Source organism: Passer domesticus, chromosome 9, assembly GCF_036417665.1.
Source record: "Passer domesticus isolate bPasDom1 chromosome 9, bPasDom1.hap1, whole genome shotgun sequence".
In the NCBI taxonomy this organism is placed as follows: Eukaryota; Metazoa; Chordata; class Aves; order Passeriformes; family Passeridae; genus Passer; species Passer domesticus.
In genome coordinates this window covers 27,766,343-27,790,606 of record NC_087482.1, presented here as the reverse complement: position 1 = coordinate 27,790,606, position 24,264 = coordinate 27,766,343, and the positions used below count along the sequence as shown (strand labels likewise).

The 24,264-nt window shown below is 39.2% G+C and overlaps 1 protein-coding gene across 2 annotated transcripts in view; it reads left to right on the top strand.

The window, feature by feature from the left end:
- Positions 1-24,264, top strand: part of ATG7 (autophagy related 7) — a 76,746-nt gene that overhangs the window by 37,839 nt on the left and 14,643 nt on the right. The window contains exon 19 of one of the 2 annotated variants that reach the window (XM_064432222.1): positions 9,110-9,139. The exons of the other annotated variant lie outside the window; for it this stretch is intronic. Within the exon in view, the coding sequence (XP_064288292.1) occupies positions 9,110-9,124 (15 nt within the window). The 3' untranslated portion in view covers positions 9,125-9,139. Of the gene's footprint in view, positions 1-9,109; positions 9,140-24,264 lie in introns of those variants that run through there. 2 annotated transcript variants of the gene reach the window in all.

Sequence of the window (24,264 nt, the reverse complement as noted above, 5' to 3'; positions counted from 1 at the left end):
TCCCAGCTGAAATCTGCCATGCAGAATAGTTGTTTTTATGGAATTGGCTGGAGTCCTGGAGAAACGACCTGATATCTTCAGAGTGATAAAAATGAATGACCAATTCTGAAATTAAAACCCAGCTTTGATTCCAAGATGAGCCACTTTGTGTTTGAGAAGATAAGAATTGGTTCTCTCTTATCTCTTCAGTGATAATTTCTCCTTAGCAGTGACTTGTCTTAGTTGATTTAAGGTCAGATTAGTTGGAAAGTAAAATATTGTAAATTGTAAATTAAAGTTGTGCCTGACCTCATGAAGAGACATCAGAAAAGTCTGCATTGTTACACATGTAATAAAAAATTAGCCAAGACAAAAGTGTCTCCCTTTTAAGCTTGGAGATCGTGACACTAAAAAAAAAAAGTTTTAGGATGAGTTTCTGTTTTCCTGGTCTCTCAACCCTTAAAAACCCCACTCTAGGTATTAAATAATGTGCTTTTGTAGTGTTGAGTCTGGGGCACCAAAGCTTTTCCTGCATGTGATATTTCACGAAGCAAAAGCTGCTTGTGAGTTACTGAGTTGGTTATTTTCATATACAGGAGAAGTTTTTGTTATCCTACAGGTGTGGTGATGGTTTTTAGCCATTTAACTGTTACACAGCAACCTTAAAAGAATTCCACTTTGCTGGATAAATAGGAGTGGTTTTGGTAAATAGAAAATGCAAATCTAACAACAGGACTTTTTAAAAGTTAGGCTGAGCTGCAAGCCCTGGTAGGGGGGAAATTCATGGCTAAAATGTGATCAGGATCAGCTCCCAGAGGTGATTGGAAGTCTGTGTGTAGCAGTTCTGCTGCCATCTCTGTGCAGGAAGGTGTATGTGCAGATGTTTTTTGACAATTATAAAATATATGTAAAATATTGTGAAATGGCCATTTAATGGCACAGGACTCTCTAAGACAAGAGGTGAATTGACTCTATCCCAGTTAAAACACAAAAGTAAATGGAATAAAACCGGTCTAATTAGAATGACCTTAAAGCTGTGAGATTTATGGAAACAAATTTGGAGTAAAACTCTACATGTGCAAGTACATCAGTACTTTGTCATCTGAAAATTAGGGTTCTGTTGAAGCACTTGTTCTATACAAAATAATCTCCTGTAATTGTAAAGTACTGACCCAAGCCCACCAGGCAATGAATTTAATCCCCTGCAAGTCAAGTGTGAAATCCAATAGGTTTGTCAACAAATACAAAAAATCCATGGTTAGGAAATAGGTAGAAACTGTGATTTAGGTGGAGATAAGTGCTTAGAGGCTTGTTTATTTTTTGGGAACTAAAGAAAGTCACAGAAATAGAGAAGGGAGGCACAAGTAAACCTGTAAAGAATTAAGCAACCACTTTGCAGCCTCTCAGGGGGATAGGGGTTAAGAGATACAGTTTTAAAAGTCTTTATGTTGTTGAAAAGTTTATTTGTCTAATGTCTACTGAGACAGCGTGCCAACAACAGCAAACCCAACTCAAGTCAGAAAGAGAAAACTCCTACTGGAAGAGAATATGAAGGCTTAACAAAGCTGTTTAGAAATATTACAGTGCAGCAGCTGGTTTTGGTAATGCTTCTTGGTTATTTAAAAAAAATAATCATCTAAGTCCTAATTCCCTTTGTCTTCTCTCTCTGAGTAGCTGCAGTGTGTGAAGCTTGCTGGCCCATGACTCATTCTCCCCACTCATGCTATTTCTTTGAATAGCCCTTGTAAAAACATGCATTTTGTGTTAGTTGTCTTAGCTGGCAATGGAGGAGGCTTTTTTTTCTCCCTGGGTGAGTGATTTATGTGTGCTAATCTCTGGATCTGCCTTTGCCACACATGGTGCCTATGAAAACACTGCTGGTGCTGTACCTGGGATTGCTGTGCTCACCTTTCTGCAAGAGTAACTCAGGCACTAAAACTCATTTCATCTCTTCCTCCACAGGCAATAATCTCATATCTAAAAAATTCTGATACCTTGGGCTTCTTTGCAGGGACAGGCAGTCATTAAACTGAGGCTGGATTTTAATTCTTACAAGAATTAAAAGGGTAACGGGCAAAGATGCAAATGCAAAATAGGATGTTATTTCCAGCCCCTGAAAGAAACTTCTTTGAATTTGATACTTCTGCTTTCTGGATTTAATCTATATTTTAGTATTTGGATCAAATTATTGAATGCATTTAATATGCAATTTAATATGGTTTAATTTGTAGATTATGCCTGCAGAATATGTTTGGATTGCTCAACAAAGTAAAATCTTGATTATAGCCAAACATGTTGATAAGGTTCAAGGAGCTGACTGCGACTTTTCTTTTTATACAGTGGAAATGAGATGGTTATGGGAGATTGGGGGAAAGGAAGTAATGCTGTTAAATATCATTTTAGTTAAGTTGAGGCATGAAGGTCACAAAGTTTTCTGCTAAGTGATGTTAAATTCAAGCAAGGTTGGCCAGTGGTAACATCCCTTTAGGTAATAGCTGCTGGAGGATGCTGCAGGAGTCTTCAGGACAATACTAGGAAAAAAGTCAGTGTGTTTGGAAAATTGCTGGGATTTAAGCTCACTTATGAAGTACAAGAATGTTGCTTTCATTAAGTAATTTCTAAATTGAAGATAAAATGTCCTCTGCATTCGAAGGCAAATTATATTCCCAGTTCTAGCACAAAGTCTGCAATCCTTCCTTCTGGTGAGATTTTTTTTTTAAATTCTTCTGTTGAAAAGCCAAGAAAAAGAGCTTGTGGCAGAGAAAACTGCCTATAGAATAGACTGGCTGTTTGGGATTGTTATTTTAATGTGAAGGGATGAGGTAATAGAGCACAGCAATAAGCAGCAAGCTGCAATCTTTGACTCCAGCATCAACAACTCCACAGGCCTGATCTTATTGGACTTTTTTTTTTAATTTGGGTGGAGGGGGGGCTCTGATTAGCATATCTGTTTCAGGAAGAGTATCAAGAGTTCTCTAATTTCATATTTAAATCTGGGAACTGATTAATAGTGTAGGCATGCAGGGAGCTATAACATGAAGGCTGTTGTTACTATAGTGAGATGCTATTACAGACATCACAAGACTTGTTATACAAGGAAACATGATTACTTTGGATTAAAGGAGTTGCCAAAGGCTTGAAGGATTTATTGGTGTTGCTGCTTGGAGTTATATATAACTTCATTATTTTGTTGAAAACATTGAGATCTAGAATTAATGAAGCACAGTAAATGCTGCTGAAATGAATCAGCAGGTCTGACAGCTTTGAACTGACACTGAGCCACTGATGAATTTTATGGGAGCATTCTTTAGGCCTCCAGATCACTGGATAATGCACAGAAAGGAACAAACCCAGCCTCTGCACGGAGAAATGAAGCTTAATGAGTGCAGTGAGGTGCACAGGGCTGATGTGATCAGGATCATATTTCTGAAATGACTTGTAATCCCTGAGCTTGGGGGGGAGGAGATGGCCTGAGCTGCTGGGGATGGGCTGGATCTCTGGGATCAGACATTCTGGGAGCAGTGGGGATCTGCAGAGCTGGGAGCAAGGATGAGTGACAGCAGTGGGTCTGAGCAAGGCAAAGGTATAGGTTTCTCTGGGTGTGGATTGAAGGCACTCCAGACAGTAGTTCATGTTGGGATGAGGTATTTATTATTTCTTATCAGCAGAACAGTCTCACTGCTGTGAGTTCTGCAGCTTTTCATTAGAAGGCACAAAATGGCCAACAATCTCTTGGTACAAGGTCTTTTAAGACTAAACTATCCAATTAAGAGCTGACACCTGGATTATTTTCCCTTTTAACCCAATAACTGATCCCAAAGAGCTGCAATGTGGACTTTTCTGCCCCATTACAAAATGCCACCCAAAGCCATGGAGAAGAAGAAGCATGAAGAAGAAACCCAGCACAACACCCTGTGCCCTCCATCCAGCTTCCACCCACAACGTACTAAAAACCCCAAAACCTAAATTTCTCACCAAGTGACACACCCACACCACTCTCTATAATCCATTTCATACTTTTGTGGATTCCAGACTATCCTGAAGTCTTGGAAACTTTCTCTATGAATGAGGGTTAAAGTCAGTGCTGCCCTGGGGCTCAGGGCACCCCAGAGCAGACAGAGAAATATTCCCAGTGCTCTGGGCTTCCACATAAGGAGAAACAGGGAATCGTGGCTTTAGAAACAAAGGAATTAATTTAGCTTTTTTTTTTCCTGCAAAACTTGGTCACAGGTGGTGAAATTAGAGGGAAAATGCAGATTGAAACAGCTCTGCAGTGTGCTGGGCTGCTGCAAGGGCTCTTTTTTGTGTGAGCCAGGAGTTCAGTGCATCTCACATCCACTGCATCATTTCATTAATCTCAGCTGGATAAAACTGGCAGCATTTTGACATTGCTTCCCTAACCCAGCTCAGAGAGTGCTGGGAGATCCAGAAATGCTTTCTAGACAGCTGCATTCCGTTCCTGTCTGTGCAGTCTGCAGCACTGCCGAGATGTTTCAAAAGGATTATTGCTTTAACAGATGATTAATTGCAAATTATTTATTGCTTTCTCAAAATTAGCTCAGCAGTCATCATTTGCTCTTGATACCACGATGCAGAATTAGTGCTGTGGGAATTAATGTGAGTCTGAATGAAAAATGAGCCATAATCAATGATGAAAGGTTTTTAAGTTTTGAAATAAGTCTTACAACATTAATCCCTTACAAGCAATACTATAAAGAGAAAATATGTAATGGCAGAAATTGTTCTTGAGCTCCCTTTGACTCTCCCTCTGTAATGTGACTCAGGAATTTAGTTATGTAAAAATATGACTAAGTCCCTTTTGCCTTTGAGGTACAGCCCTGGGTGCAATGCACTATGAGATTGGATTTCAGTCAACTGGATAACGTCTTCCCCAGTCTTTTTAACTTTGAATTTGGGACAAAACTACATCAAAAGCTGGAATAGCTTCCTCATCTAACTGTTCCATGGCCGAGTGGGGTTTTTTTTCTCTTCAGATAGTGTCTGATTACTAAATTAAGCTCTCAGCATCAATAAATCATTTCCCTGCAGAGCAAAACCTGTAATTTTTCATACCTGTTGTCTTTTGGACTTTTTGAAATATCTCTCTGGGGGCTGTGGAGCAGCTCCCAGGGCAGGTACAGCAGACAGAGAGCACAAAGGAATCCAGGTGCACGCTGTGCTTTGCTGGGCTGACAAGCTGGACACATTCCAGAGGAATTGCAGGAGCTGGGTGAGCTCTAGGAGCACTTTGGGGTTATGGGGTTTACAGAGAGAGGAGCCCAGTGAAAAATCAAATGAGGGGTCTTTTAGGAGACCCATACCCCATGTGGTGTGACCCATGAGGGGCCCACCAGGGCACTGCTATTCCCAGGAAACAGCTGGGGAAGCACAGAGATCATTCCTGATCCTGCAGACATCATACCTGATCCTGCAAAGATCATTCCTGGTCCTGCAGGGATCATTCCTGGTCCTGAAAAGATCATTCCTGATCCTGTAGATATCATTCCTGATCCTGCAAGGATCATTCCTTGTCCTGCAAGGATCATTCCTGGTCCTGCAGAGATCATTCCTGGTCCTGCAAGGATCATTCCTGGTCCTGCTGAGGTCATTCCTGGTCCTGCAGGAGCACAGCTTGGAGACCAGCCGAGCCCAGCCTGGTGCTGGGGTGTGTTCCTCACCCTTTGGAGATAAATCAGAGTCTGCAGAGCAGATCTGTAAAAGGCTGTCCTGCTCTGAAGTGTTGACTTGCAGAGCCCATTGGCCAAGTGGCACTGGAATATTTTCATTTAGGGCTTCTCATTTCATGCTATGAGGGGCATCACAGAATGAAAACCTTCAAATGCAAAAATCTGTTTGTTCTGGATATCAAAGAGTTGGAGGGCAGAAGGGAAGAATGAAAATAATCTCTTGCCCAGATTATAAATTAGTGGCAATTAGAAGAAATCTGTTGGTCCACAAAACCCAGCAGCTGTGATTCCTGCAGCCCTGCAAGCCCATTTTTCTCTCTGTCTCCCACCCAAAGGTATTTTTAAAGCTGAATGAAGACAGCTCTCATTCTTTATTGTGCTTATATTGCCATAGTCACAGATGTTACTGCTATGCAAACCACTGGTATTATTTTTGCTCTTAAGTACTTTCCTGGTTTCCCTTTTGCTGTGACAATTCTGTCATTGTTGCTGGGAGCTGGAGCTATTTCATTCATGGGTCACAAATGTTTTCTGTTAAGCATTCAAAACCTCCCATCCTCCTATTGTGCTCTTCCAGTTTACTATTAAGTGCTCCAACCCCATCCAACAGAGTTTGCTTTAATCCTTCCTCCCTTCCTGTTATTTTTAACATTTTCTCAGTTTTGCTTTAGTTACCCAAGATGTATCATTGCTGTGAATTGAGTGATGAAATTCTCCTGTCTCATTCACTCACTGCAATCCCATCTTTTGCTTCCTTTGGATTTCCCAGCATCCCAACAGTTCTGCCGTCATGTCCTCTGTGCTCCATAATTTCTGTGTGGTTCACACCTGCTTGCCTTGGCTTTAAAGGTCTCCTTTGCATCCTCTGGATGTTGGATTTTAAATAAAAATGTTCATCTTCTCTTCTTCCAGATTTGCAGACTTACTTCAGGTTATTTCATGGTAAACTCTCAGAATCAACACTTGCAGTTTCCTGTTATTTTTGTATTCTTTTGTTCTAATGGTATTTGTAAGCTGATATAGCTTCTAAATACATATTATATAAATGTATTTTTAAACTGATATAGGAATGCTTCTAAACAATTTACTTTTCAATAATGGACTTAGTTTTAGTTTTTTAGCAGAATGTTATAAAAAGTGCTGCTCATTACTGGCCCTTTCTTGCACTTTTCCTGAGCCTCATCATGTTAAAAAAAAAAAAAAAAACATAATTTTTCTTCAATCTTTCTGCTCTTTCACAATAATCTGGTTGAGTAATGCAGCATTTATTCAGTTTATGATTGCAAATATGTCCATTTTAAAGTGCTACTGGACAAATGAATTACATCAGTAATACTGTGGTGCTGTTAACTGATTTATAGTTATTTTTATACTTTGTTTGCATTTAAATATTTAAATTTCTTCTGTACAAAGACTGGATTTAAGGTTAGGCTCAGGCCCTGTGTTTTATTCTCTTTGTTCCTTTGGTGAAAGGTGCCTTGCCCAGCATTTATTCTGTTCTCCCCATAAAGTCAATTTAATATTCTGGTTGATTTTCCATTCTTCTTGTACAAACATGCACCTTCCAATATTTGCATCCCCGTTGAGCAATAAGAAATTGTCAGTACCTGTTTTTCCTGCCCGTTGAGTATCAGGTGTAATTTACCAGGCATTTTTGGGAAATAGTCCTTCAGCCCATTGCCCCTTGTCAGCAGCCTCCCTCAGCCCTGTGTGCCTGGGGAATTATTCCAATCCACAGCTCTTGCCAAGGCCTGTTACCTCCACCTTTGACAATTAAACAGCAAAAGTTACACTTTAAACCTTAACACTTATATATTAAAAAAAAGCGTTTTTAAATCTCGTTTTTCCTCTAACTTCTTCATGCCTGAAACTAATGTAATTTCTTGGAAATTTAAGGCTGTCCACAGAATACTGATGGCCTCAGATACCTTTTTAAAAAAAATATTATATTTCTATTGCCAGAATGAGGTGTGTGCCCTCATTCAGACAAGACTAAGTCCATCTGTTTCTGCCTCTACTTTTTCTGTCAGGAGTTTTCATTTTTTCTTCTGGATTTTCCCTGGAGGTTTTGCTGTTATTTCACCCCAATTCCATGGAAAGAGTGGAGCCCAAGGGAAAGCTGGGCTGAGCCTCTTGTAGCTGCCATGGGCCCTTGGGTTTTGTGTGTTTTTATTTCAAAAATAAAAGCATGTCAGAGCATGCTGACATCACCAACAGTACCCAAATTTGTTTTCACCTCCTCAGACAACCACAAAGGAGAAAGAGCCCCTTCTATTCCCATTTTTTGTCCAGCTCAGGTCTCTCCATAGCTTTTTATTGAGCAGAAAGTCCAAGGAAGTGAAAATCAGAGAGAAGTTTGTCATCTTTGTTCTCACCATCAACTCCAGCATGCTGAAAGTTGAATTTTCATCCCTGGCAGTTGAGTAACTCTTCACAGAAAAATACTGGAAGTTCTTGGAATTACAAACATATCAGGCCACCAGCCAAGCTTTCCCTGGCCAGGCAGTGACAAAAGCTGCCAGTGGATCTGAGTTTTATGTGGGATTTTTTTTTTTTCTGCTGTTCTCTCTGAGATCATCAAAACTTATTGCAGCAAGGATTCAATATTGGATTTTAATCATTGTTCCAGAGTTTAAATGGGAATTCTCACTTACGGAGCAGCCATCGGATCCTAGCTGAAGCTGTTCATCTGGAAATTTTAAATTAAGTTTTATCCCAGTGCATTAGTAATTTTAGCAGAATGTTCTAATCCAAAATGAAAATCAGATGTTCTTCATGGAAATAGGGAAGTCCAGACAATGGGTATTGTGTTTAGGTTACAAGACTTGTGGTCTTCCTTTCTTTTAATTTTATTTTCGTTGTTTACGTTGCAAACAAGTCTTTGTTCATTTTAAGGAATAAAGCTATTCGTTTAAAAGCAGTATTTTTTTAAAGTTTGTATCCAAAAATATTTCTCTTGAGCTATATAAAAAATTGGATTTTCTGGAAATTCATTGCCCTCATGAATGGACTCATGGAGAGTGAGGAATTTTTATGACCCCCTTAAAAAAAACAATTGCAGGCATTCCACAAATAAACAATACATTGATTTGGGGGGCATTTTAATGGCTATTTTATAATTATTTGTTCTCCAGTGTTTATTTCGGTATGGTATGTTGTAATTTTTAACTGAGTTATCCTAAGAATTCCCTTGTACAGCAAGAGCAGAGCTTTGGAGCAGGAGCCAATTCCCAAGCGCAGACCCAGGCCTGACTCTGATATTTCACTGCTTTATTGGAGTCCTGCAGGAAGAGCTGGAACAGTTCAGGCCAGATGCTTTCAACTTCTTTTCCCATCTTGTTGTGGCAATTTTGATCTCTTTTCATAATTAGATTTTCCTCCCGTGTCTCTCATTAATAAATTTCACGTGCGGTTTTTCTTTTGTTTGATTTTTCTCCTTTCAGGGCTGTTTTTGCTGAACAGTTGCCCACAGCCACATCTCCACTGGATTTGCCTTTTCCTGTGTGTAAACCCTTGTGAGTGGCAGTTTCTGATTTTCCTGACATTGCACAAGAGCCTTGTTGGAAAAACGGGGATAAGGGGGACTGAGCAATCCTGGGCTGCTCCTTGTCCCACAGGGAGCAGCAGCTCCATCATTGTTGCTTTTGGACAGGATTTCCTTCGTACTGCTCCATCTGCAGATAATCCAGGAGCTGCTGGTGCCACTAGCAGCACAGTTTGTGATTCAGCTCACACTCAGTTGCTGCAGCATTTTTTTTCTGATTTTGAGTCATGTCAATAATATTTTATTCACCCTGAGAGAGCTCAGGGGGAAAATGATAACATTTAGAAAATGAAAGATGTTGTGCAGCCAGGATGAACCAGGGGTTTCAGATGTTTGGGTCTTCTTTTCCTTTTTGTCAAACCTTTGTTTGTGTCACTTATGTTCTCAGCAACTTTTTCCTCAACTTCGATAATCCATGAGGTAGAAATGTTGCTGTTTCTTACAGAAAAAAGCAGATTAACTGGCGGCTTTTGTGCTTGCAGCAGCCCTTGGTGTGTGTTTGGGAGCAGAGGGAACTGAAGTTCCTTCTGTGTGTGCACAGAAGTACCACAAAATATAAATATGGACAGCAATGCCATCAGTGATCAGACCTTGTCACTCCTTCCTCATTCCAGGCAGCCTGGCAGACTTTCAAAGCTTGCTGCTGTCAGAAAATCATGGAACAGAAAAAAACACAATTCAAAGATGCCGTGATCTCCTTCCAGCTCTGCAAGAGCAGAAAGCCCCTGTGTCAGAAAGCAGAACACTTCTCCATTTCCCAGAGCTGCCAGGGCTGCTCTGCTGTGCAGGGGCTCAGGCAGGGAGCACGATGCTGTGGAGCAACATTATTCCATTATTCCCTGGGATTTGCCCACTCTCAACACAGTCTCTTATTTTCCTGCCTGAATCAGTATTTCTGACTGGGACAAAGTGATTTATGAGCTCAGCACCAGCTTGGCCTCAGCAAACAGATCAAAGGAATGGATGTAAACATCAGAGCAAGGTGCCCAAAATGGGCTGGTCTGGGCTGTTTTTGGAAGGTGAAATGAAGCTGGGTCTGTGCAAGTTCAAACTTGGCAGGAGTCTGTGATTTCTAATTAATTGATGAATTTCACTGAGGTTTTATTTCATCAACATAAAAACTCTTTGCAAAAGACAAATGTTTTTCTTGTAGAGGAGCTGAGCAATCAAGTTCTTTGTGTACCTCTCCACGCTGGGGTTTCTACAAAACCCCCAGCAGCAAAAAGAGTCATTGAAAAGCAGAGCTTCTTGCTGCTTTATTGCCCTACTAAAAATTGGTATTTGTACTTTTTAAGAACAATTGGAGAGAGTCAGTTTTAGTCAGCTGTATCTTAAAGTTACAAATCTGAAATAATTTGTCATTTATTTTGCGAATTCCATGAAAATTTTTTTGTTTAACTGTCCCAACAGTTCTGCCTGCAGAGATTTCTTGCTGCTTATTTTATGATAGAAAAGCTAGTGGGTAAAGTGAATTATCACAGAGAAAGCAACGTCTTCTGAGCAGTGCTGAGCACTTCCAAGAGAATTAAAGCAGAGGGGAGCAAACCTGGATGAAAATTGGGTGTCATTTATTAATTAACAACACAACACTGCAACTAAGGACCTTTTCAAATTTCAGTTCCAACAGCTTCAATTTTACTCAGCTGTATCTTAAAGCTGAAAATCTGAAAGAACTTGTCATTTATTTTGCAAACTCCTTAAATTTTATTTTTTAACTTTTAACTTTAATTTTAATTACATTTAACTTAAATTTAAATTTAATTAATTAACTCTAATTAAGCTTTTAACTTTAATTTTTTTGAAAAATTTTATTATTTAACTGTCCCAACAGTTCTGCCTGCAGAGATTTCTTGCTGCTTTCTTTTATGATAGAAAAGCTAGTGGGTAAATTGAATTATCACAGAGAAAGCAACATATTCACATTGGATTTCCCTCTGAGTTCTTCCCAACACAAAACGAACGTGCAGCCTCTGTTTGAAATAATTAGTCGTGGTTTACTGGGGGAATTTTGGGACTTTCATGTTGCACTAGCTTTTGATGAAAATTTCCCTGCACTGCCTTATTTAATTCTGGCCATCTGGATTAAAAGGCTCTCTTAATCTTAACTACAGATTGTAACTCTTTCTTTTGGAGTGTGCTGCCATAAAATTCGGGCAGCCTTCCAGCTTTCTTCATTAAAGCTTTCTTCATGATGGTTTGTCAGCCATTAAATGATTGTTATGCACAATGGGCACTTGGTTATAATTTGCTGGAGCTGGGAATCAGTTACAGCAGTGATGCAGTTCTGTAATTAAAAGAAAGCATGTTTATACCTGCTAGCATCTCCTGAGAGCTGCTGAGGGTGAGGAGAAAACAGACTTGAAAGGCAACAATTTCTGCTAATAAGACGTTGAAGGGCTCTAAATCTGCCAGGGTTTTGTGCTGTGCTGTGGAAGTGGGATTTTTTTTTCCATAATAACTGGGTTTGAACCAAAATCTGTGGTTTGTGACAGGGATAAAAGGGCAGCTTGATTTGTCATAAATCTCCTCAGATCTTTGATTTTTTTTTTTGTTTGAGGTTAGAAAGAAATGTGAATTTCTTGCAGAAAAGGAGCAATTGGGGATCCTCAGATCCTTTCTGAGTTTTGTTCTGCTGTTGTAGGTTTTTTATCAGGGAGCTCAATCTCACTCTGTTTTTTCACCTGTAAAGTTCTAAAAAATTGTGAGAAAATTGCTAGCTTTAAAATTATTTTAAAAGGGAGTTTTTCATGGGTGTTGTGCCATTTACTTTTATATTTTGGCTGTTGGGAAGTTGAAAGAAATAAACGTAGGTTTGTCCAAGCTGCACAGTTGAGCTCTTATGGGCAACTGTGGCATAGCTGATGGTGTAATTTAATCTGATTTTAGCAGTATTTTATGGATAACCTAACATAGATACATGATCATTTAATAATGTTAGAAAATATTTCCTTCGATCGTTGAAGTTACGTAGCAGCCTTGTAATAATTTTTTTCCTGAACTTGTGTCTCCTAAAATTCCGTCTTTGAGATACCTTCTAGTAAATCTGCACCTGGAAAACTTTCCTGGGAGCTGAATTTGTGCACATTTGGTGAGATGAAGCTGCTAAATGAAATAATTTCATTTTCAATTTTACAAGCATCTGTTTGGCTGGAAACAATGTTCTGCCCCAGCTGAGAACTCGAGAGATGCAAACATTGTGTGTGAAACAAATCCCTGTCTTGCAATTGAGTGTTGGTCTGCAGGAGCTGTGCATAGAGGAGGTCAGAAATTTGCTTTTTAACCTATCTCAAACTGGAGCTCCCAAATTAGTAATTAAAACATTTCTAATGGACTAAAATAGATGCTAATGTGGGCTGTGGACTAAGCAAGATGGTGCAAAAATCAGGAAAGCTGCAGAATTTAAGTGCTCTCTCCCACGATTGTAATCAGAATTCTAACAGCAACAATTCTAATCAATAAAACCAGTTCTAATCAGAGTTGTTGATGATTTAATCAGGAGTTTTCAGTCTTGTTAAACAAATGAGGAACACAGACTGGAATAAAACCAGGGCTTTATAATTCTGCCTTTCCTCAGCATGGGAACCCTGACATTCTGGTGGACACACAGTTGAGATGTTCTGAGGTCTTCTGAGGAAAATCTTAATAACTAAAAATCTGGAGTTATCTGGAAAATCCTTTCTTTTCCTTTTTATGAGGTTGGGGTTTTTTTGTTGGTTTTTTGGTTTTTTTTTATTTAATACCTTTGCTGATTTTGGAAAAAGTAGAAGGCTTTTCTTGTGAATCTAATCTTCTCAGTGGCAAGCCCTTGCAGTGCCTTTGCCAAGAGTTTATTCCACATGTGTTCAGTCCAGTTTTCTTTTCACATATGTGAAATAACATCTTGGCAAGTGGTAAACAAAATACATACAGCAAAGAGAAAGAGACCTGTGTTTTTTATTGAAGTGAAAAGATATATTTTATGAAATAATCCTTTCATTGAAGTGAGTAATTAAAGCTAGAATAAATCAGATCTTAGAAGAGATTGCATGGTAATTATGTAAGTTTTAAGAAAAAAGAGTTGATGGTAATGAAGTCTTTTCACTTGCCTGGGTTTTTCTTGGAAAAGGGCAGGGTCATGTGATGATGTAGCACAGTGTGTGAGAGCAGTTTGCTGCTGCAAAATCCAAACATCCCAAAGTGATTTCCAGAGCCCAGATGTTTATCAGTTCTCTCTTCTGGAAGGGAGCAGGAAGGTTTATATTCCAGGTTTCTCAGTGGTGTACTCCTCCTTTGTCCAGGAGGACTGGGCTCCTGTGCTTGGCCCACAGAGAATTTATGGTTGAGGAGAGAAAATTCCTCCTGTGAGAGAAATTCTCCCTTCTCCCTGAGAATTGTGAGAAAAATTATCCCAAGAGATCCCCAGGTCTAGAAAAAATGTATCTATATAAAAATAAATAATATATAAAATAGATATCTATAAAATATAGCATGTTTATACCTGCTGGCATCTCCTGAGAGCTGCTGAGGATGAGGAGAAAACAGAGTTGAAAGGCAACAATTTCTGCTAATAAGACTGTTTTCCTGTTGTCTGGAATCAATTCAGGAGTGTCCCCAGAGCATTTATCTGATCCCCAGAGATACTCTGAGGTGATTATTTTATTATTGGCTCAGTTTATCAGAGCATGGTACTAAAACCACCACATTTCTGGGTTTGATCCCTGTGTGGGCAATCACTTAAGAGTTGGATTTATATCATTACAACTAAAAATACCCATAAGATATTTTAATCACATATCTTCTTGTCTGCTTTCGCAGAATAACTAAGATTAATGAAGTTGATTTAAATACCTAGTCCTGCCAGATAACATGATCATTTCAGAGAAGGGAAAACCTAGAAAGCAAGCAAAACCTAGTTTAAAATTAAAAAAAAAAGTCAAAACAAAACCAAATGTTGATCTTTATTTGCTGTGTGATAGTTCTAGTTCCAAACAGAAAACCAATGGCATTAAAATTGCATATTGTGAGTTGGGGATGCATTCTTTTACCATTTATTTTTATAATCCAGCAAAAGGGAGGCATTTTTCCAGTCACCATCTTTCTGTGCCTGGTTGAAAATGCAGCTGTACTTGATTGGACATGGGCAGCTTCAGTCTGACAGCAACACAACAAAAATTCACGGTGAATTAAATTGGACTTGGCTTCCTTTTAGCTCTAAAATGGATATGGCAATCTAGAATTGTAGCAAATAAGAAGAATGTTTTTATAGCTTTTATAGGAACCTGGTGCTAATCAAATATGTTAAGGGCACTCCTGTGCAAATACTGGGAGATTTTGGAGGGTCTTTGCACAAAACCTGTACCACGAGCCCTTTTATGAAAGGGTTTTATTTCAAAAATCAGAAACAATGAGCTGCTGAGGGCTGTGGCTCTCAAAAGTGCTCATTCAGGTTTTCCTGTTGTAGTTATTGAGAATAAAGTCAGGGTTTAGGGCAAGGTCTTTTCATGATCACAACTCTCAATATGTTTTGGCATATTATTTTAAATTTTAAAATAATTTTAAAATAGGTTTTGCTTGCTTTCTAGTTTGTCCCTTCTCTGAAATTATCATATTATCTGGTAGGATTAGGTATTTAAATCAACTTCATTAATCTTAGTTATTCTGTGAAAACAGACAAGTAGATATGTGTTTAAAGTATCTTAAGTGTATTTTTCATTGTAATGATCTAAATCCAACTCTTACATTAATTTATTCCTGCAGTTCTTTTCAAAGGGCAGGCAGATCCTGTTATTTGTATTTATATAGGTATCTGTAGTAACCATCAAATTCTGAGAAATTATCATTTCAATATATTCAGTGATATTTCTCTAATGTCATAAGGTGCAGTGACTTTGCAGCCACTGTCCCATTGCAAGGACAATTGTTGTAATAATATAAATCTGATTTTTTACTTGCAGTAATATAAATCCAACTCTTAATTTATTCCTGCAGTTCTTTCTGAAGTGCACGCATATCCTGGTATTTGTATTTATATAGGTATCTGTAGTAACAATCAAAGGCTGAAAAATTATCATTTCAATATATTTAGTGGTATTTCTCTAATGTCTCATTGCGAGGGCTGTGCTTTGAACAATTCCAAACCATTTCCATATTTACAGAGAACTTTACAACATGCAGCTCTGTTTGATTTGTTCTGTGGAAGGGAATTAGAGGAGATAACATCTGATGTGGTGCTTGCATTACAGTTGTGTCTTTTTGAAGGATTCATTTGAGAAGTGAAGCCTCTGGGGGATTTCTCAATATCTATCAGAATTTTCACACACAGGCATCTTGAACTCCTTGAAGTTACTCAATTCCAGTCAATATCTTCAGGTTATAAATTAGTTCCTAATTAGCATGATGGAGTTTTGACAGAAATTAATGAAGCCTTGAGAGCTCTTGCCTGTGTAGCAGACTTTTCCCAGCTGTCCTCCAGAACTTCTCTAGGGAAAATCAGGGAAATTCAGCCTCAGCCAGAGTGCAGGTATGACAAAATGTGATTCCCAGTTGCATTGTCTCACACTTCAGCTCAGTTCTCCTGCCTGCAGTGTCCAAGGTTTCACACCATTCTCACATTCCCCTCTCCAAGGAGGAAGAAATAAAAAAAAAAAAATTGTATTTTCAGCAACTGGGACCCCAGTACTCCAACTTCTCCTTCAGTTCACTGAGAAATGCTTTTCTTTAGGGAAATCTGGCACATGTTGCTGCCTAGGAGAGAAAAGAAGCCACTTTAGCAGAGAAGATGGAGGTGACAAATTCACTTTGGTATTTATCTTGGTTGTGCTTGGTTGCTATGGAAAGGAATTGAAAAATCAAAGTATAAAAACTCTGTCTGTTGAAAATGGCTGAAGTCTATATTTCTCTATTCAACAGTCAAATGTATTAAAATTCCCATGCATTAAAATACTCATCTTCAGATATATTGGGGGTTTTGTGGGATAAAAATAACCCTAATTGCAGATTTGGACCGTGCCTCTTGTATGCACTCAGCTCCTGAGCTGTGCTACCAGTGACATTCCTGCTGCTGTTATTCCAGGGCAGGTTTTGTTGTTAATTCTGCAGCCAAAACTGCTGGAGCTCCATGTCTGTGTAGCCTCATATCCCAATTTAAGTGGAGCCTTGTGAATGTAGAAATGTCAGGCAGATATCCCAAACCTGAGAGCTGGAGCTTGGCTCTCCCCCTGCATGGGGATTCAGCGTTTGGGGTGCTGATGTTGGTACCCAGCAGATATTTGGGTGAGAGCAGCAGAGTAGGGGTTTGGCTGGTCATTTCCAGCTCCTGCAGCAGCAGCCTATGGTATTTGTGTTCCACCCAGATGAAGGGAGGAGTGATGAATCTGACTGTGTGTTCTCAGAAGGCTAATTTATTACTTTATGATACTATATTATATTAAAATTAACCAGTAACACCAAAACCACCCAGCCTTTAACCATCCTAGCTCAGGTTTGCATCTGCATGCTTCATTTTCTGGGATGAAGAGCAGTCAGGATTTCAGATTGGCTTCAGAAAACTGCTCCAGTTACCAGAGGAATGAGGGATATGAGGGCACGAAGCCTTTCTCAAAAAAAGCCTTCTGTGTGTGTCTATTTTATTTACAGGGACCCCTGTGGAATGATGCATCTGACTCCATGTTCTCAGAAGGCTAATTTATTACTTTATAATACTGTATTATATTAAAGAATACTATACTATACTAAAGAATACAGAAAGGATACTTACAAAATGCTAAAAAGATAATAATGAAAACTCCTGACTCTTTCCAGAGTCCTGACACAGCTTGGCACTGATTGGCCAAAGAGTGAAAACAACTCACAGCAGAGTCCAATGAAACAATCACCTGTGGGTAAACAATCCCCAAACACATTCCACACATGAGCACAGCACAGGAGAAGCAAATGAGATAAGAATTGTTTTCCTTTTCTCTGAGGCTTCTCAGCTTCCCAGGAGAAAAATCCTGGCTGAAGGGATTTTTCCAGAGAATGTGAATGCCACAGCAGCCCTCTCCTATTTCCAGGGAGAGTCACAGCAAAGCAACTTGGCAACACCAACCCAGCAAGGGCAGGGGCTGCAGAATAAACCCAGTGCAGTGCTTGCATAACGGGACAGCAAATTCAGCTCAGGGATGAAAACTTTTTGCAGATCCGTGTGCCTGGTGTTCCCTCAGGAGCAAATGGGGAGTAAATGCTTCCATCTTCCTCCTCCTCTTCATCCTCCTCTTCATCCTCCTCTTCCTCCTCTTCCACATGGTTGGATGGTCCTGGTACATTTCTAAGCTGCCAGGGCCTGATCCAGGCTTATTCTGCTCTGTTCTGGCTTTTTAGTTTATTTTCCAGCTACCTGTGAATCAGAGCTGGAGCTGTGTCATGTGGGCCTTGGAATGTGGGATAGAGATGGGATTCTTTGTATTCTTGGTTTTATTTTTTAGAGATTAATCTGTGGCTCTGGGTTAGGTAAGACGCTGACCAAAACTGAGTGTAATAAAATATATTTGCACATGGAAACTCAAGCTTCTGTTGTGTGTGGTGGTTTGAAAATTAACAGGTAAAAGCTTCTCTGAAAAGTGCTGGATTTTGGAAGTATTTCTGCTGTCATGCTATCTTTGTTTTAGTTGTCTTAAATAGAAAACTATATAGCAGTCAGAACCAATAAATGGTTCTTTATTGTGTCCAAGTTGTCTTTTGAGGGATTTTAATAATTAAGCAAGGGGGATATTTTAATATTTAAAGAAAAAAAATCAAATTTGACTGTAAAAATGCTCTTTTTATTTTTTTGCCAGGAGGAAAATAATCCTAAATTGAGAGGTGTCTTTAGCTTGTTTGGACTTGTTAGTTTTAACTAAATAAAACAACCTCTAAACTGTTTGGTTGACTGAATTTTTTCCTCATAGTTAAAAAAGCAAGGTTACACCTGTGCATTGTTTCCTTTAGTCTAAAGTTTGTTATGATATTGTTTAGAGGGAAGTCATGGCCTTGAATTGGTGTTGAAACCTGGTTTCTGACTGAGGTTCAACTTAAAAGGGGCAATTTACAGGAGAGGCTTCACTTGTGTCAGGCTGAACAAAAATCACTCTGCTGTCGTGAATAAAAGACCTTTAGTCATAAATATTTGTGATTTTACAAAGCAGAAGTTTTGAGTTTTGTTCCCAGGAGTGTGGTGAGTGTTGAGGTTTTGATTTTACATTTCCAGTGCAAGCAGAGGGGTCTTCATTCTGAGGGAATTTGATAGGGTCCTGAGGAATGGGTTTAGGTTTAAAAGTGATTTCATTCCACACTTTCGTACTTTTATGTAATTTAAATTAATTTTAAATAATCCTGTAATTAAGGCACTGCACTGGAGCACAACATTTCCGTCTTTCTAAGCAGAAAACTCTGTCAGAGGTGGGGGAGCAAAAAGGTGAAGACAGTGACATTATCCCTGGGGAGAAAGTTTCCATAGGATGAGTTTTCCATACAATAAATCACCTCCAGGTGTCCCTAACTTAATTCTTTTTCTATAATTCTATGCAGAACTCTAATATTTCTTGACATAATGAAAGATTTCAAGATGAATTAAGTATAAATATGGAGATTCATGTGCTGAACTTTGTGCCTATAATGTAGACAGCAAGATGAGGAAATTATATTTATACAAATCTTGGAGCTTTCAAAAGACTGTAAAAATTGCAATTCTGGAGAATCAATGCATGTTAATAATCCAGAAAGAAAAAAGCAAAATGACAGGGAATGCTGGAGGTTATTCTTTTAAAAATGTGTTCCTGCAGGACCTCTCAGAACCCTGGAGTGCTCGTGCTGAGGATTTGCTTTCATTTCATCTTTTCACTTGTGCACTCTGCAGATGCATCAGATTGTGCAGGTGTGGAAAATGGTTGCTGCCTTTTCCCTTTCCCCTGGAAGCCTTCAGCTGCCCTCACAGCTCAGCTTCTAATGCTATCTATGATTCTAAAACAACCTGGGAAACATTGTTCTAGCATGTGGTGAAAATAAAAGGACATGGTGGGAACCAGCACCATGGAAAAAATTATTTTCCACCCTAATTAGTACTCAGGACTCTTAGAAAGTATTGGTAATAACACCCTCAGCTTTTCTTTGTGCCTTCTTGTTTTTCATTGGAGCAATAGAAGCAACTTTTGGAAAAATAAATATCATAGCTTATCTTGAGGAGGATTCTTTCTCCGGGGGAAAACCTTGCTAAGTTCATGAACTTCTTCCAATGGTAGGATTAAGATCTTGCTGGGCCAGATTTATCAAAGGCATTATTCCATGAGTGGAGCTGAGAACCTGAGCAGTGTTTCAGTCCTGCTGAGTCTTCACAAGCTCCTGGGTTGAATGCTTGCAGGAACAGGAATGTTGGCTCCCTAAAGGTGGGGAGCATGTCAGTGCCTCTGCCAAGCACTGCATTTCAGCTGCAAAAGAAATGCCAGATACTGGGATGTGTCTGGGAGGCTGCAAATAAATATTTGGATTGGCCATGTCTTTAAAATGCATTTCAATTGATTTTATTAAGGCTGGCATCCTTCCAGAAGTGCTGAACAAACACTTTGGGATCCCATCCTTCATCAGTGAGATAAATGCCAAAATTCTGGCTGACTTCAAAGGGAGCAGAATGAAGATCTCAGTCCCCAAAGACACAGAGTGATTTTTATCTCCTGAGCAGGAGGGTCACGTGGCAGGGGTTGTTTGACAGGCAGGAATCAGGACCCGCAGGGAGGTGAATGATTCCTCGGTGTTCCAATCACTGCAGGCACGTGGAGCCTGGGCTCAGCCTGGTTTGAGCCTGGCTTTAAAGGTGGTTTCTCTCTTTAGATGTGTTGTTAAACAGTCAGGATATAACAGCTTGCACTGAGCAAGAAAACTCCTTCAGTGATCCAATTATCCAAATGATTGCTTGCTTCAATCTTTTATAATCTGATTTTTCAGCTGGAGTTGGTGATGTGGAACAGTGGATGTCCTACAGCAGTGGCAGGCAAGGAGTAAGCACAGCAGGGTTGGCAGGGAGGGAAATAACCTTGTAGTAGGGAGAGAAATAACCTTGTAGTAGGGAAGAAAATAACCTTGTAGTAGGGAAGAAAATAACCTTGTGGCAGGGAGAGAAATCCTTGGTATTAGGGAGGAAAATCCCTTGTATTGGGGCACTGAGTAGCTGGAAAAGCAAAACAACCTCTTGGTGTAGAACATTTATGTGCCAAGGAAAAGCTGCAAAATCTGGGGTGGCTGCAGCTCTCTCATTTGCTCTGAGACTGTTTGACCACACAGCTCCATCCTCAGCCATCCCATCCCCTTTTTGCCTTTTAGGACTGCAGATGGATTCTGTTTGGGTTTTATTCCTCCCAGGTCACTTTCCCACTCTATTTCCCATCTTCCAGTCCATCCAGGGAGGGTTTGGGGGCTCAAATTTAGCAGGGACTGGAGGGAATTGAGTGGTCGGGCCAAAAACAAGAGTGTGACCTCAGAGATCTGGTGGGGATTGGTGACTTTGGGCTGATCTGGTGGGATTGATGGATTTGGGTTGATTTGATGGGGATTGGTGGATTTGGGTTGATTTGATGGGGATTGGTGGATGGTTTAATGGAAACTGTTTTGCTGTTCATAGCTGGATGCTTCTCCTATTCCAAGCAGCTTTTCATTCATCTTGAGACTCTTGGCTGTAAAACATTCTCTGGAAAATTTTAGATAAAAAGCCTAAATGTAGCTCTTTGTTAACTTCCTCCTTCCAAATTCTCCACATCTCCTCTCCTGTGTCTCACTTTCTCTTCTGAGTCAATGATGGCAGCTATGCCCATTTATAATTTTCTAATTTAAACAGAATTTTCTTGCATTGTGCCAAGCCAGGCACCAGGGGTTTTTTTAAGTTGCATTGATTGAGCTCATTATTTTTCCTTCTGCACATTGCTGTTCCCTACTCAGTTAATATATGGAAGAAATTATCCATTTGAGAATCATGGAGTGAAGAGAAAAATTTCACTAATTAACTCTATTATAAAGCATTTAGGAGCAGTTCTAACATTGGTAACAATAGTTAGGTCTCCCACAATGAATAACCTGCTTATTTTCTTGCATTTCAAAGTCAGAATATAGAGATATTTGTGAGGAGGATGTGTGCAGCATCCCAAGACCCAGCTCGTGGTAAAGGTTTCTCCTTTTGATGGGTGGCTTCTTTCTAGTTCAACAAATAAACAAAAAATAAAAAGTTTTCCTTTGAGCCAGAGATGGGAATTTCATTCAGCTGTGGAGACAGCTGATGTGCCTTGGGGCAAAATATGGGAAGAAACAGATGGCCATAAAAGGAGAAGCACTGGGGAATAAAATAATTGAAAATTCCAAGCAAGAGTTTATAAATAAAATCTGTGGAAGCTTACTGTACATAAGCAAAAATCCAAGGTAAGAATCCTGCATTTTTGTTTGAATCTTAAAGGGAATAACCCAGGTAACTTGCTGGGTTTGCATTCACAGGCTTTGTGCTCTGTGGAAAGTTTTGCCATGTTCCACAGGGATATGCACATCATGTAAATAAAAAGTGTATTATTTAAAATTGAATCTTACCTGCATTTGTCTGCAGGATGTTTTGAGTGTGTTTGTTAGAGTGTTTTCTGCTCATAAAAATTAATGACAGCACGAGTCAAAACAGTTAAAAATTCAAATTGGCCTTGCAGTGTTGTGAACTCCCTTTGAATTTTGCAAATTCCTCAAACACATTCTCTGTGGGCCTTATAATGTCTGCAATTATAAATATTTCTCCTTAGGTAGGGGAATAATTCTTCAGCATTAAATAAGTGACTGTTCAGACTTTCTATTCTGGCTCTTGGTGAAACACTTGTTTTCAACAAGTGTTCATCCAACCCAGGCTATTTTATGATTCTGTGATCTTGGTCATGATTTTAATTATTATATTTGAAAAGTCTTATTTGGGTGTAATTTAGATGTTCTGTGGATCTCTTCCAACTCAGAACATTCTGTGCTTCTTAAGTACTGTGACAAGCCACTACAGCATGTTGGGGTTGTGTGTCTGTCTGTCCCAAATTCTAATTTATGTGCTGTCAAAAAGGTATTTTCCTCCTGAAACTGAACTTCTGTTCACTCATTGGGGGGGGGGGGAACCCCTGTGTGTAGGTCAGCATAAAACATTGCATTTTGGCTTCCTTTCAAGAAATGCTCTTTATTTCTTGGTTGATTGTTTCTTTCCAGTGTCTCTGAACGAGGCAAACCCTGAAAAAAAGAGCACTGAACACATATCAAAGGCACAGAAGCATTTCTTCATTTTTGTGTTGTAAGAATAATTACAACAAGTTTGATTTGCAACTGCTGCCAGAGCAGCTCTTCCAGTCGAGTCGACTTGGAGAAGGTTAAAAATACGGTGGGATGAGCCTGGGCTTCAGCCAGGGAGGAAAATTCTGTTCCTGCTTGCCCAGCATGAGTGAGAGCTCCCTCCTGCCCCCTTCTCCTTCTCCCCTCGTAGCCACGAGCACTCTGTCATGTTGACACTGGCACTGGAGCTGCCTTGCTTTGAGTTTGAGAGAAGCACTTTTATCATTTCTAATACACAGCCCGGGGCCAAAACAGACAAAGCAATTTGGGAGGACGAGGTTCAGCAGGAGGCTGGAATTCCCATTGTGCAGCCCTTTGGGAATAGGAGGCTGGAGCAGGTTTTGATCAGTCACAAGAGATAAAAACTGCCCTGCTTGGTCAGCTGAGCTCCACGGGGGTGGGATGGGCTCGTGACCACCAGTCCTGGAACACAACAATTGTGATCTGCTTTGTTAGAGCTGTCAGAATTAACCCATCCCCTTTAATCTGCTTCTTAAACTTCAAAAATCATAATATTCCTCATATATCCCTTCAATAGTCATAATATTTCCCATATATCACAGTGTTTCAGATTGATTTATTTTGTTTAATCTGCTTTTTTAAACTTAAAAAATCATAATATTCCCACATATCCCAATATTTAAAACTCATTTAATTTGTTATTCTCTTAATCTTCAAAAATCATTATATTCCCACATATTACAATATTTAAAACCCACTTATTTTGTTGAATCCAGTTCTTAAACTTCAGATATCATAATGTTCCCATATATCTCAATATTTAAAACTCACTTATTTTGTTTTATCTGATTCTTAAATTTCAAAAATCATAATATTCCCATGTATCCCAATATTTAAAACTCACTTATTAGATTGGGGTGGGGACAAGCTCGTGGCCACCAGTCCTTGAACACAACAATTGTGATCTGCTTTGTTAGAGTTGTCAGGATTAACCCATCTCCTTTAATCTAAACTTCAATAATCATAATATTCCCACATACCACAATATTTGAGATTCACCTATTTTGTATTATCCAGTTCTTAAACCTCAAAAATTACAATATTCCCACGTATCACAATATTTAAGATCCACTTCTTTTGTTTAATCCTGATCTTAAACTGCAATAATCATAATATTCCCCATATATCACAATATTTGAGATTCACTTCTTTTGTTCAATCTAGTTCTTAAACTTAATAAAATGGGAATATTCCTACATATCACAATATTTGAGATTCACTTATTTTGTTCAATCTGGTTCTTAAACTTCAATAATCATAATATTCCCCATCTATCACAATGTTTCAGATTGACTTATTTTGTTTAATCTAGTTTCTTAAACTTAAAAAATCATTCTATTCCCACATATCCCAATATTTAAAACTCACGTATTTTGTTCAATCGAGTTCTTAAACTTTAAAATTCCTTACATTGCCATATATCAGAGTATTTCTCCCAGGTGCTGGTGCTTTGTTTTGGCCCTGGCAAAGGAGGGGTAGGGGTGTCCCAGTCCGGGGCTAGCTTTATGTGCAGGAGGATTTTGGGTGGCACTGATGCTTTTTCATCTCCAGGTTTTTCCCTGTTTTTACCCCCATGTGTCTCTATTCCTGCAGGTTTTCTCTCCTGTGTTTTACCCGTGTTTTGCACAAGGGATTTTTTCATTCCAGCACCTCTTTGTCCTTTATGCTGTCAGTCACCATAGGCTTCTCCATGTTTTGATCTGTGCACCTCGTGAC